This window comes from Podarcis pityusensis (assembly GCF_964106645.2).
Source record: "Podarcis pityusensis genome assembly, chromosome: 13".
In the NCBI taxonomy this organism is placed as follows: Eukaryota; Metazoa; Chordata; class Lepidosauria; order Squamata; family Lacertidae; genus Podarcis; species Podarcis pityusensis.
This window is the reverse complement of record NC_138038.1, coordinates 15,238,476-15,253,752: the sequence shown is the minus strand read 5'-3', so window position 1 is coordinate 15,253,752 and position 15,277 is coordinate 15,238,476. Positions and strand designations below refer to the sequence as shown.

Sequence of the window (15,277 nt, the reverse complement as noted above, 5' to 3'; positions counted from 1 at the left end):
ACAAAACATGGGCCGCAGTAGTGGCATACATAAATAACCTTTTTGACACCTGGGAATTTCCGTCTGAATTATCCCAAAGAAAAAGGACTCTGGTTTTTTCAATTCATTGTGAATTATTTCCCAATACTCTTTTACCCTTTTACAGGTCCACCACATATGAAAGAACATTCTTTCATATGTTCTGCAGTAATCTAGTTTCTATCCAGGTAACTAAGGCTGTGTTCACAACCCCTGCTGTGAAACATAGTAAATCATCAAACCATCAATTCTAGCACACGGGGGGTCCCCTTTATGGTATAATTTGGGTTTTGAATGATTAGCATTATTAATGGTATTATATTTTGGTGTTGTTATAACGAGGCTTTCATTGGATTATTGTAATTGAAAACTAATAAAAATTATTTTTTAATAAAGGAATCCTTAAGCCACTCCTAATTCATCTCCAGTCAAGGTGTGAACACCTTTTTTAAGGCATCCCCTGCCCAATCAGTGCCCGTTGGTGTGTACCCAAACAGAACTAAATCTGACACTACTTAAGCCGCGTTGATGGGAACAGTTGAGACATAAGCACTGCGAAATGCACTGGAGAAAATAGCAACTTCACTGTGATCTAAGGCGGTAATGTGAACACGCCCCAAGAGGCACTTTGAGAGTTCAGTAAACACATTCCACCCAAGCAAAAACACTGGGGGCAAAAGGGAGGCATTGAAGTAGGCCTGGTAGGGGGATTTCGGTCAGGAAGGACATGGCCTGGAGAGAATCCTGAAGAGAGAGGGGAAGTTAAAATGGAAAAGCAATGTTCTGCAGTGCCCATAATATGCAGACTGGCCTGAAGTCAGATGTCTCTGGGACTCACTCTTAGAAATGCCAGAATTCAAGCTCTGTTGCTTTGAGCCAAAAACATCAGTCTTTTTTGCTTTAAGCCAAAAAGGTCAGTCTTTTTTGCTTTAAGCCGAAAAGGTCAGTCTTTTTTGTACTGAGTCCCCTTTCCAACAGTGATTATTAGCTAGATGCCCAAAAGCCGAGCATGATTTTTCAGCTATCCCTTATGCATTGTATCCCAGAAGAATTTGATATTCATACTGATTAGGGTGGATAAAAATCAATGATTTTAATATATATATATATATATATATATATATATATATTTAAAATTTAAATTGGATTTTTAAAATAAAATGCTTTTGGAGGAAAAAAAATTCTAAAGGTAGTTTTCTATTTAAGTTACAGTATAGTCCAAAGACTATTCATCCGGAAATAAGGATTTAAGTTTTTAATGTGTGCTAAAACTCAGTCTAAGTTTTTTTTTATTTAAAAAAATTGTTTAACCACATCAGTTAACAAACATGGATCCATATGCTATAATGCTATTGTTTTAGTTAAATAAATTGTTTAATTGTTATTAAGGAAATGATTATTTTTCTCCTTCCGATAAAGTACAGCAGAAAAGTTGTCCAGATATAAACAGTTAACTTATTAAACCTCACAATAATTTCATAATTATCTATGTATGTCTAATAGTATAACCAAATAAGTAATTTTTGATATAACTGTGGAAAAAAACTAATCTGAAAATTTATTATTCCAAAAATGAAACCTTCATCTGGTTGTAAATATTAAGATTATACCAGCAAGAATGAATCTTTCTGTAAAAAAAAGAAAAGAAAAAAAGATTTAAATCAAGTCTTACTGACTAGTGATTTAAATCCTAATTTAAATGAAATCCACCCTGTTACTGCTACTCAATACTTATTCTGAATGTGGAAATTCCTTCACAGCTAATAGCAGCTGACAAAGCCACTGGTTAATTAATTTGCTAAATGCCTGTCTGTCATATTGCGTCAGATAGAATGATAGAACTGGAAGGGACCGCAAGGGTAATTTGGTCCAACCCTGTGCAGTGCATATTCCAACCTGCCCAGATACCTTAAACTGGGTGAAGTGGTCCTTGGCGGCTGAGTTTTGCTGAAAATCTTGCTTTCTTTCACCTCCTTCCTGCCAGCCTTTTGCATCCTCTCGGCTGAGGAGGAGACCTGGTACAGGGGAACAGCAATATGGACTTAGCTTTAAAGACCGGCAGGCCTGAAAGCTTCAGCTGCTGACCTCCTCAGTCCCTTAGGGTCAGTGAAGGTCAACTCCATCCCACTTTTCACCCGGGAGAAATCTGTGGGGATGTAGAGGCAGGGCTGGAGTAACGTAGATGATGTGCTGGCACAACATCACGCTGGCATGTCACCTTCACCTTCACCACCACCACCAGTGCAACCCAGTTGGGGGAGAGACCAGAACAGAGTGGGACTCCAAACCTGAACGCCACACACCTTACATCTTTTGAACTTTGCACGCCGCTTTTTCAGAAAGAAGCCTTGGTAACACGGTCCTTTTGTAGGGTTCATGGGGCTGTGCCTGATCATCTGCCTGTGAGAAACAGGAAATGTGGAAGGAGGAAAATAATAATAATAATAATAATAATAATAATAATAATAATAATAATAATTTATTTATACCCCGCCCATCTGGCTGGGCTTCCCCAGCCACTCTGGGCAGCTTCCAACAAAATATTAAAATACCCTAATACATCAAACATTAAAAGCTTCCCTAAACAGGGCTGCCTTCAGATGTCTTCTAAAAGTCTGGTAGTTGTTGTTCTCTTTGACATCTGGTGGAAGGGCGTTCCACAAGGCGGGTGCCACTACCAAGAAGCCCTCTGCCTGGTTCCCTGTAACTTGGCTTCTCACAGTGAGGGAACCGCCAGAAGGCCCTCAGAGCTGGACCTCAGTGTCCGGGCAGAACGATGGGTTTGGAGACACTCCCTCAGATATACTGGACCGAGGCCATTTAGGGCTTTAAAGGTCAGCACCAACACTTTGAATTGTGCTCAGAAACGTACTGGGAAATAAACCATGGAGGTGGGGTTTGCCTTTAGGCTGCCCCTGGATTTCTCTTTCTGTCAAAGGCCACAGAGGGCTTGCCTCAGGGCTGACACAGCTCAGGGTTCCAACCAAGCATATAACCAAGTTCAGTGAAGAAGAAGAAGAGGAGGAGGAGGAGGAGGAGGAGGAGTTTGGATTTGATATCCGACTTTATCACTACCCGAAGGAGTCTCAAAGTGGCTAACATTCTCCTTTCCCTTGAAGAAGAAGAAAAGGAGGAGGAGGAGGAGGAGGAGGAGGAGGAGTTTGGATTTGATATCCCGCTTTATCCCGAAGGAGTCTCAAAGTAGCTAACATTCTCCTTTCCCTTCCTCCCCCACAACAAACACTCTGTGAGGTGAGTGGGGCTGAGAGACTTCAGAGAAGTGTGACTAGCCCAAGGTCACCCAGCAGCTGCAGGTGGAGGAGCAGAGACGCGAACCCGGCTCACCAGATTATGAGTCCACCGCTCTTAACCACTACACCACACTGGCTCCCAGGGCCGTGCCGTGTTTGACAGAAGGTCTCCCAGGCCTGAGAGACGGACTAGAGGACTTTGGGAGTGTTTTTTAAAAGTGGCAGGACTTTGGAAACACACAGGCTGAAGGCTGAAGCTGCCTGCACGCTAACCCATTTGCAGTGCAGAAAATAAAGCTTCTCTCAATCCAGGATTTCTCGGTCCAGCACTTGAAATCCCTCCCTTTGGTTAGGTTACCCATTCCTTTTCCTCCCTGCACATGCTTCCAGGGGAATGAAGAAGGAAGTGCTGGTTTGCCATCTTGATATACCCCCCACCAACCCACTGGGCAGGTGTCAATACGTACACACCCTTGCCAGAATCGCCTACATCTGCTTTCACATGGGCAAACAGCAAGGGAATGCAGAATCAATCCATGGCGAGCTTTTGTTTTGGCAGTGAAAACAGTTTCTGGAGAAGCAGTTTCTCGAGAAGCACTTTTCAGGGGCAAATATATATATATATATATGAAGGTAAAGGTACCCCTGCCTGTACGGGCCAGTCTTGCCAGACTTAGGGTTGTGCGCTCATCTCACTCTATAGGCCGGGAGCCAGCGCTGTCCACAGACACTTCCGGGTCATGTGGCCAGCGTGACAAGCTGCATCTGGCGAGCTTTCAAACTGCTAGGTTGGCAAGCGCTGGGACCGAACGACGGGAGCTCACCCCGCCATGGGGATTCGAACCGCCGACCATGCGATCGGCAAGTCCTAGGTGCTGAGGTTTTACCCACAGTGCCACCCGCGTCCCTGTGTGTGTGTATATATATATATATGTGTGTGTGTGTGTGTGTGTGTGTGTGTGTGCGCACACACACACACACGCACGCACTAGATCTAGATTGTGTATGGACTATGGTAGGGGGGGAAGTGCCCTGTCTATGACTCAAGGTCCTGACACTGCCATTTGTTCCAATTCAGTGGTAAATTGCAGGTTTTCTCGGGGAAAGAGCTGGGACAGGAAGGAAGGGATTTTATCATTTATCATTTATCCCCCACCCATCTAGCCGGGCCTCCCCAGCCACTCTGGGAGGCTCCCAACAGAATTAATGATAATAATAAAAAAGCATCAGACATTAAAAACTTCCCTAAACAGGGCTGCCTTCAGATGTCTTCTAAAAGTCAGATAGTTGTTTGTTTCCTTGATATCTGATGGGATACCTAGAAGACCCTCTACCTTGGTCCCTGCCCTAAGGAAGGAAGGAAGGAAGGAAGGGAAAGGAGGAAAGAGAGAGGGGGGGCAGGGAGGGAGGAAGGAAGGAAGGAAGGAAGGAAGGAAGGAAGGAAGGAAGGAAGGAAGGAAGGAAGGAAGGCTGGCTGCTTGGACACGGATCTGGAAATCCCAAGGCTTGTACCTAGAAACACGGCACAAAAGGAAGTGTGGACAATCCCTCAGACCCAGAGTCTGCCTTCCACTCCAACTTACTCAGTTGCGCTGAAGCAGCAGTGGGTGTGGTAGGAAAGCTTGCATTCTACAGCGTGCTGGGTAGGTATGTGATCCCTCCATTCATCCTCAGTCTTCCATAAGGAGAAAGGAAGCTCTTCGTCCTGCGAACTCTGCAGCTCGTCCCAATCTGCCTGCTTTAAGATTTTGAGTTTGCTAAAAAGGAAAGGGAGATCGAGACCCATCACAGATGTGATCGCTATGGTATAGTGGGATGAGAGGACCTCAGGAATGACAACTTATGGTACAACTGGGTAACATGACCATAACGCAACCCCTCTAATATTGATGCGTAATCCATTAGAAGTTAGATAGAATCAATTCTCGGGGGCTTTGAAAGACATAGTAGAAGAGTTTGGATTTGATATCCCGCTTTATCACTACCCGAAAGAGTCTCAAAGCGGCTAACATTCTCCTTTCCCTTCCTCCCCCACAACAAACACTCTGTGAGGTGAGTGGGGCTGAGAGACTTTAGAGAAGTGTGACTAGCCCAAGGTCACCCAGCAGCTGAATGTGGAGGAGCGGGGAATCGAACCTGGTTCACCAGATTACGAGTCCACCGCTCTTAACCACTACACCGTAGAAATTCCTTTCTACTAAAAGTGTTTGGCAATCGAAGGTTAAGGCCACAAAACTGAAAAGACAAGCCCCATGTAGCGTATGACCGAAGGGCATTTGAAAAGTTCACCCAACATGAAAGACTCGACTTGGAGCTGCAAGTAAAGGAGGGAAGCCCAGGTAGCTCACTTTCTACTGCGCGGTTGTTTCACTTACCTGTCGAAGCCGTGCGAGGAGCGGTGAGCAGCTGTTCTCGGCTCCGTAGTAAGAGAGCTGGAAAGATCATCCTTCAAATCTGTCGCAGTCTTTCCCCAGGATCGAGAGCTGCGCGTCTGAGAATTCTCCTTCCCATCTTGGGACTGCAGCTCCGACGTCCCAGACGGTGTGACGAGCTCCTCATCGCTCTGATCCTTCCGATCTTGAGATTTACTGTCTTCGGACAGCTCAGTAAGGTCTTGGGGTTTGCCTTCGCTCTGATCATTTGGGTCTTGGGACTTGCTGTCGTTTTCACTCAGATCATTTGGGTTTGGGGATTTGCTGCCACCTTCGCTCCGGTCATTCAGGGATTTGATGTCATCTTCCCCATGCTCAATTATATCTTGGGATTTGTTGTCCTCGGTGTGTTCACTTAGATTTTGAGTTTTGTTGTCCTCCGCTTGCTGGTTTAGATCTTGGGATTTGTTCTCCTCGGCTGGCTTGTTTAGATCTTGGGATTTGCTGCAATGGAAGGAAGAAATGATTCCAGACACAGACATGGATTACATTGTGTATGTACCATTCCTCTGGTTTTGCCGCCCCTCACTAGGGAACAGATTCCACCAGCAGAATAGTTCTGCTCTATCTCAGCATGCGATATTATTAGTGTTAAGTTGTGGGTGAAAATATCAGACGACACAGCGATTCTTCAAACCGCTCTTGTTTATTCACAGGCCAGAACAGAACTGAACTGAAGGGTTCAGCCAGCCTGCTTATATAGAGCTCCACTAGAACGCAACAGTAACCATTTTCTGTGACTATCCAATCACTGAACGTCACTTTCTATCCCTTATTTGCATATGTGGACCTGAACTATCTACAGTATCCCCCTGCTGGCCCAGGGTGAAAACTTCAGTACATAACAATTGGGACTTTCAATCATCTGAAATATGAGAACGTAGTACATTGGATGCTGCCTGCAGTGGTGCGGTTGGGTAATTTGACGGTTTCGAAAGGTACATTTCATGTATTTTAAAAAGTCTCATTTTGAATTAACACTACATTCAGCTGTAGCCAACATATTCCATCCCTAAGAAGCCTTTCCATTGCTTTATGTTCCATTATGGGATCAGTTTGAAACATGGTGCAGGTCTGAGGTCTATTTTTCAGCGCCAGGCAAAGATCAGCTCTGGAGCATGCAAGGACTAATAACACAAACCCGAGTACCTCTGACCATGTGAAGAGTACTGTTCCCTATTGAATAAACATTTGATAAACATCAACTACTGTTGCAGTGGGGGGGGGGGAATAAGGACAGTTTGGAGTAGGGATAAGCTATGTCAATTCAAACTGAAAGAATACTTAGGATTCTTTTTTTTAAGCCTTGCCAAACATGCAGCAGAATTTCGCAGTTTATTATATAAAAACATTGTTGAAATTGTTAATCGTGATAAAAATACAATCAAAGGCAAAAGAAAACCAATGTTAAAGAGGCTGAAGTCACCTGCTCACAGGGCTGAGCGGGGCCTCCATTCTTCTGGGGTGGAAAGCGCAGCTCCTTCTACATCAGTGTTGTTGTGCAATGACTCCTAAATAACAACAATTTTAAAAGTAAGGCACAACGCAAAAGTGAAGATGCCCCTGGGTCTCTGGTGATGGAACCAGGACCGGTCCGTCCATGAGGAGGACTGAGGTAACTGCCTCAGGCAATGGAATCCAAGGGGTGGTGCCCCATGGGTGCCCTGCAGGCATGCCGCTGCCACCAGAGAAGTGGACAGAGGTTGTGGCGGTAGCTTCTGGGTTCTGGCAAGGTTTTGCCCTGCAAAACCTAGCAAGATCTGTTGGCTATTTGCAGATCAGTTGTGCTGCAGAAGGCGTGCTGGGGAGACCACACATTACAAGGAACACAAAAATATCCTTTTGCTAGGTTTTAATAACAAAAACGCGGGGACGCGGGTGGTACTGTGGGTTAAACCACAAAGCCCAGGACTTGCCGATCAAAAGGTTGGAGGTTCGAATCCCCACGACGGGGTGAGCTCCCGTTGCTCGGTCCCTGCTCCTGCCAACCTAGCAGTTCGAAAGCACGTCAAAGTGCAAATAGATAAATAGGTACCACTCCGGCGGGAAGGTAAATGGCGTTTCCGTGCGCTGCTCTGGTTCGCCAGAAGCGGCTTAGTCATGCTGGCCACATGACCCGCAAGCTGTATGCTGGCTCTCTCAGCCAATAAAGTGAGAAGAGCGCTGTAACCCCAGAGTCGGCCACGACTGGGCCTAATGGTCAGGGGTCCCTTTACCTTTACCTTTAATAACAAAAACAAAAACTCCTTTTACAATATATCAATAAGCATGACCCAAACACCAACCCATCCACCAGGGTACTGAGAGAGCTAGGTGCTGCTCTTTATATACTATACCCAACAGCTTAATTAACATAACTTAACAGCACCTGCTATACTGCTTCACAGCTGTAAAACTAGGTCACGTTATTTGCTCTGGCCCTTAAAGAAATACAGTGGTACCTCGGGTTAAGATCTTAATTTGTTCCGGAGGTCCGTTCTTAACCTGAAACTGTTCTTAACCTGAAGCACCACTTTAGCTAATGGGGCCTCCCGCTGCCACTGTGCCGCCGGAGCACGATTTCTGTTCTTATCCTAAAGCAAAGTTCTTAACCCGAGGTAATATTTCTGGGTTAGCGGAGTCTGTAACCTGAAGCGTATGTAACCTGAAGCGTATGTAACCCGAGGTACCACTGTACACATCTTGTGGAACAATAATGAACCTTCAAATTTGAAGAGACCATTCAACAAGATCTTCTGGGCCCCTTATGACAGCTCAGCATAAACTGCTGTTGCTTCCCACTTTATGTATAAGTGGCAGAACCCCCCATGCTCACTGCCTTCAGAGAAGCAAGGGGAAGTGGCAGAGGCTTCCAGGTTCCTGCGAGATCTCTCACAAGATGCTAACAAAACCCAGAAGCCGCCACCACCACTCAACCCTGGTAACCGAGTCTTGGGCAGGGGGTGGAAGCTTTCCATTTCACCTCAGGTGGCAAAACAGGATGGGCCGCCCTTGGATAGAACAGAAGCCATAATCCATAAACAGAAGCCAAATTGCTAGCAGCCAGCCCTTTGGCTGCAATGGCCGTCCCTAGTAGATTTCATTCATTCATTCATTCATTCATTCATTCATTCATTCATTATACCTGCCTATACCCGGAGATCTCAGGGCAGTTCACAGAAAAGATCACAATATTTTAAATCAAAATAAGAACTATAACCCAATAACACCCCCCCCCCGCAAAACAGCCACATTTTAAAAGGGTATAGGATAGCCATCAGATCAACCAAAGGCCTGGTTAAAAAGGAACATTTTTGCCTGGTGCCTAAAGGTGTATAATGAAGGCGCCAGGTGAACTTCCCTGGGGAGAGCATTCCACAGACGGGGAGCCACTGCAAAGAAGGCCCCGTTCTCGTGTTCCACCCTCAGGACCTCTCAAGGAGGAGGCACACGAAAGAGGGCCTCAGAAGATGATCTCAGGGTCTGGGTAGGTTCATATGGAAAGAAGCGGTCCTGGAGCTATTGCGGTCCTGAGGCATTTAAGGCTTTGTAGGTCAAAACCAGCACTTTGAATTGGGCCCAGAAACTAATTGTTAGGAAGTGCGGTCGCACCAGGATTGGTGTAATATGCTCAAACCATCTTGGTCCAGTGAGCAACCTGACCGCTGAATTCTGCACTAGCTGAAGTTTCTGAACTGTCTTCAGAGGCAGCCCCACGTATAACGCAATACAGTGCAGTGGTACCTCAGGTTACATATGCTTCAGGTTACATACGCTTCAGGTTACAGAATCCGCTAACCCAGAAATAGTGCTTCAGGTTAAGAACTTTGCTTCAGGATGAGAACAGAAATTGGGCTCTGGAGGCGCGGCAGCAGCAGGAGGCCCCATTAGCTAAAGTGGTGCTTCAGGTTAAGAACAGTTTCAGGTTAAGTACGGCCCTCCGGAATGAATTAAGTACTTAACCTGAGGTACCACTGTAATCTAAGATTGAAGTTACCAGAGCATAGACAACAGTAGTTAGTCTATCCCTGTCCAGATAGGGGCATAGCTGGGCCACCAGCCGAAGCTGATGGAAGGCACTCTGGGCCACAGAGGCCACTTGGGCCTTGAGTGACAGCAAAGGATCCAGGAGTATCCCCAGGCTGCGAATCTGCTCCTTCATAGATGCATACAGAAATACTTACACAAAATGCCTCTGTTGCTAATCCACTTGTCAAGAAGTTGCAGGGATTAGCAAACCTCTTGGAAATGACTGGGCAGCCAGAATGGAAAGGAAAGGATGTAGCACAGCCAGGATAGTCAACATGAGCAAGGGGAAGTTATTCTGATCTTCTCCTGGCACCATGAAGAAGGTCTTAGGTTTGGTGCCGACTAAAGGGATCGGAGGGCCAAGAGAGTTTGGTGGAATTGGCTCTCTGATGATGGATGTGCAGCCCTCCTCCACACCAAGTTCTCTCCCACTACTTTGACCTCAACTGTTGCATGGAGAGGTTCCAATCTAGTGATGTCACAGAGTAAAAGGTGACCCATGTGGTAGAAAATAACATCCTGGGTTGGGAGGTGAAAGAGAGACTCAGCTACCTGATGTTGTTCTGAACCTGTAGCTATAGAATCATGGAGCCAGAAGGGTCTTTATGAGTTCCATATAATGCGTATACCCATTGAAGGCCAAGACAACAAGAACATCATGGATGATCGTCTAGATTCTGTTGGAAAACCTCCAAAGAAGAAGACCTCATTGTGCTTTGGGAAAAGGGAAACAGGATCCATTGATTAACCATCTTCCGTGTTGCTTAACCATTTTACCGTGCCAAGGCAATCCCTTTTTCCTATTTAGAAATGCCATCACATTTCCTACCCTGAACCTCATCCCCCGCCTCAAGTGACCTAGACTGCTAGTTAGATGACAATAAATAGTCTATTTACAAAGGCAAAGGGAAGCAGATTTAGACTATAAGCAACCTTTCCTTACAAAAATGCTAGCTTAATGCCTTTCCATTATCAAAGCTGGGATAGCTCAGTTGATAGAGCAGGAGACTCTTAATTTCAGGGTCGTGGGTTCAAGCCCCACATTGGGCAAAAGGTTCCTGCATTGCAGGGGGTTGGACTAGATGACCCTTGTGGTCCCTTCCAACTCTACAATTCTATGATAAAGGGTAAAGGGGACTCCTGATCATTAGGGCCAGTCGTGGCCGACTCTGGGGTTGCGGCGCTCATCTCGCTTTATTGGCCAAGGGAGCCGGCGTACAGCTTCCGGGTCATGTGGCCAGCATGACTAAGCCACTTCTGGGGAACCAGAGCAGCGCACGGAAACGCCGTTTACCTTCCCGCCGGAGCGGTACCTATTTATCTACTTGCACTTTGACGTGCTTTTGAACTGCTAGGTTGGCAGGAGCAGGAACCGAGCAACGGGAGCTCACCCCGTCGTGGGGACTGGAGCCGCCGACCTTCTGATCGGCAAGTCCTAGGCTCTGTGGTTTAACCCACAGCGCCACCCATGTCCCTTCAATTCTATGTCTACATATTCAGTTGATCAGAGTAAGTTGGATGCAGAGAAGCATTCTATGAAGGCCGCACCTTCCTTCAGTGGAGGAAACTCTTCCTTCTGCATCTAACAACAAAAGATTTAGCTTGGTGCATGCCTCCAAGGCAAACCATATTATTATTATTATTGTTATTATTATTATTATTATTATTGGAATTTATATACCACCCTATACCTGGAGGTCTCAGGGCAGTTCACAGAATAAAATCCAGATATAAAACCACAAAATACATAATAAAAATAAGAACAACAACCCAATAGCCCCCACCCATAACATTCCAATAACAGCTTCATTATAACAATACCAGTGTAGTTTTATAAGAAATTCAGTTGACTCATATAACAATTCTTCTTATTACAGTGGTACCTTGGTTTAAGAATTTAATCCGTTCCAGAAGTCCGTTCTTAAACCGAAACCGTTCTTAAACCAAGGTGCACTTTCCCTAATGAGGCCTCCTGCTGCTGGTGCGCTTCCACCATTCAGCTTCTGTTCTTAGACCGAGGTAAAGTTTGCAAACCAGGACATTACTTCCGGTTTTGCGGAGTGCGTAAACCGAATCGTTCTTAAACAGGACTGTTCTTAAACCAAGGTACCACCGTATTACTATTATTGCTGTTTTTCATTACAGGTGCTAAATTAGCATAACAAGGCTAAAGACATGGTGTTGCTAGGAATGCCTCAGATAGCGTGCTACTTTGGTTTGGAATAACATCACATCACACTTTGGTTCTGAATGCAGTCCAGCGATAATTCCCGTGTCCACGTGGAAGGAAGAAAGCGTGAGATCTGACGAGTCCATGAAGAGGAAAAAACAGGAACAGCTGACGGGCGGCAAAGATCCCTGGCCGCATTCTGCCTTTATAGGGCAGGCCACACCCCCGAACCAGCCGATTGGCCAGCCAGGGGGTGACGCAGCCAGGAATCCCCCCAATCGTGCAGGGCTAGCCTCCACCCACCGTGCGCGTGGAGAGGATGTGAAGCCCGCAACCCCACCTCCTCCTTAAGGTGGAAGTGGTCCTATCACACATCTTAAATCTACATGAGTTAAGCTATTAGCTTTGATACCACCAAACCTTAATTAAATCCTAGCACCTATAAATCTATATAACAATACTCTAACTTCAGAGTCTACTGGGTGGGGTTGTTGCTACCAGAGCATCGATTCCTCCCCTGGAATTGTCTTTTATTGTGCTTCCTACCCCTAACTTCTTACTTATAAGAACTTATAATCTCCTCTTGTAGGGTCACCACTAAAACTTTTTGTCCCAGACCCCGACTCGAAATCTCTTCTTGTTGCCTTCATATTTGTACAAAGTGTGGGCTCTCCCTTCCAACCCCACTTTCTCCTCTCACTTCTGTTTTTTTTTAAAAAAATGTTTTTTATTAAGTTTTACATTTTTATCATAAGAACATCATATCAACTAACAACAAATTCAATTCCCAGATTCCCCCCACCCCCGCTGGCGACTTCCCTCAACTTTCCCTTCTGGTTTTTTTTCATGCTTGCTTTATTATAAAGGTAAAGGTACCCCTGCCCGTACAGGCCAGTCGTGACCGACTCTGGGGTTGCGTGCTCATCTCGCTCTAGAGGCCATGAGCCGGCGCCGTCTGAAGACACTTCCGGGTCACGTGGCCAGCGTGACGAAGCTGCAGCTGGCGAGCCAGCACCAGCGCAGCACACGGAAACGCCGTTTACCTTCCCGCTATAAAGTGGTCCCTATTTATCTACTTGCACTTAAGAGTGCTTTCGAACTGCTAGGTGGGCAGGAGCTGGGACCGAATGACGGGAGCTCACCCCGCCGCGGGGAGTCGAACCGCCGACCATACGATCGGCAAGTCCTAGGCACTGAGGTTTTACCCACAGCGCCACCCGCGTCCCTTTTTGCTTTATTATATCTTAATATTATATTATTTAAATTAAGTATTGTTATGTTCTTATCATTTTATCATCACCTTTGTCATTTCTGTATTTGTTTTTGTTAATTGTATGTGTTTACTCAACACCTACTAGCGAGTCCATTTCTTTACATTGGTTCCATAAATACAACATAAGTGGTTCCCAGTCCTTTTAAAAATCTCTATTGTCTCTAAATCTTTCAGTTAACTTCGCCATTTCAGCATATTCCACCAGTTTTTCTTGCCAATGTTCTTTAGTTGGTATTTCTCTCCCCTTTCTTATTCACACTGTGAGTGGGATACAACACACCCCAACAATTCCTATCCCACTTCTCTCAACTTTCCTCTTCCTGATTTCTCATCATGCCTGCACCTCCCACTAGGGCTTTTTCTGATTTATCTCTGCATGCTAACAAGAGAGGTGTGGCCTCCAGACTGACTTGATTGATTGCTGCTGGGGATTCCTGCAAAGACTTGCACAATCAGGGCAGCATGGCTGTCTCCTCCTCACAGTAGGCTTGCTAGGGTTAACCACCGTGTTGTATTCAATTAGAGTGAGTAGATTTCATATATCTATATATCTATATCTATATCTATATCTATATCTATATCTATATCTATATCTATATCTATATCTATCTATATATCTATATCTATATCTATCTATCTATCTATGCCTGTTGTCTTTGTCCACGGAGTTTTCTTGGCAGGGATACTGGAGTGGCTTGCCAGTTCCTGCTCCAGGTGGATCACGTTTGGTCAAAACTCTCCACTATGACATGTCCATCTTGGGTGGCCCTGCACAGCATAGCTCATAGCTTCTCTGAGTTATTCAAGCCCCTTTGCCACGGCAAGGGATCTTCATGGATCTTCATGGCCACCGCATGAGAAGAGAAGACTCCCTGGAAAAGACCCTGATGTTGGGAAAGATGGAGGGCACAAGGAGGAGAAGGGACAACAGAGGACAAGATGGTTGGACAGTGTTCTTGAAGTACCAGCATGAGTTTGACCAAACTGCGGGAGGCAGTGGAAGACAGGAGTGCCTGGCGTGCTCTGGTCCAGGGGGTCACGAAGAGTCGGACACGACTAAACGACTAAACAACAACAACAAATTTCATTTTTACACACTTCCAGCACATATTTTGCATGGCTGAATTGGGACTTCTAAGCTCTGATGTTAATTGATCCTGCAGATCCAGGCTGAATGCAGAATATAAAAGTGTGATCTTACATTGCCATCCATTGGGATAGCTCGGTCAGTAGAGCATGAGGTTCTTAATCTCAGGGTTGTGGGTTCAAGCCCCACATTGGGCAAAAAGATTCCTGCATTGCCGGGGGTTGGACTAGACGACCCTCGTGGTCCCTTCCAACTCTACAATTCTATAATATTCCAAGAGTTTGGGATAGTCTTGGAAGAAACTGTTTCTGGCCAGCAGAGCTATGGGGAATGGCGAACTGTGCTTCAGTTGTGTTAAGTTGTGGGTGAACATATCAGACGACACAGCGATTCTTCAGCAGCTCTTGTTTATTCACAGGCCAGAACAGAACAGAACTGAAGGGTTCAGCCAACCTGCTTATATAGAGCTCAACTACAAAGCAACAGTAACAACTTTCTGTAACTATCCAATCACTGAACATCACTTTCAATTCCTTATTTGCATATGTGGACCTGAGTGAAAACTATCTACAGTATCCACCTGCTGGCCCAGGGTGAGAACTTCAGTACATAACAAGTTGCAGTGTAACAATTCTACCAGAGGTACCTGTAAGCTGAAGTGGTTAAAAGGAAAGAAGAGAAGTATTGGGCATTTGGCTTGGTTTGCTTAGACGAGACATGGGGGCAGAGGACTATGGGGTGATTTGTTTTCCCATCTCCTCTTTCACTGGTTAAAAGCCCCCAATATAATATGTAAAGGTAAAGGTTTAGAGGTTTAAAGACGCCCTCAAGGCAAATCTTAAAAACATGTAGTATAAACACCAACAACTGGGAAACACTGACCTGAGAGAGCTCCTATTGGAGAATAGCCTCTACCAAAGGCGTCATGGACTTTGAAGAAGCAGGAACTCAGGATGAAAGGGAGGAATGAGCTAAGAGGAAGGCACCTTTTGCAAATCCTCCCGCCCAGAAACCTATGTCCCCACTATGGAAGGATTG

The 15,277-nt window shown here is 45.5% G+C and overlaps 1 protein-coding gene across 2 annotated transcripts in view; it reads right to left on the bottom strand.

The window, feature by feature from the left end:
* LOC308460294 (uncharacterized protein) overlaps positions 1-10,150 on the bottom strand; it is a 111,777-nt gene extending 101,627 nt beyond the window's left edge. For both annotated transcript variants that reach the window (XM_080976438.1, XM_080976439.1), the window contains exons 1-6: positions 9,865-10,150; positions 7,128-7,212; positions 5,645-6,145; positions 4,853-5,026; positions 2,322-2,418; positions 1,927-2,033 (exon numbers count right to left, since the gene is read on the bottom strand). In XM_080976438.1, coding sequence (XP_080832564.1) covers positions 1,927-2,033; positions 2,322-2,418; positions 4,853-5,026; positions 5,645-6,145; positions 7,128-7,156 — 908 coding nt within the window. In that variant the 5' untranslated portion in view covers positions 7,157-7,212; positions 9,865-10,150. The remainder of the gene's footprint in view (positions 1-1,926; positions 2,034-2,321; positions 2,419-4,852; positions 5,027-5,644; positions 6,146-7,127; positions 7,213-9,864) is intronic.
* Positions 10,151-15,277: the final 5,127 nt, after the last annotated feature.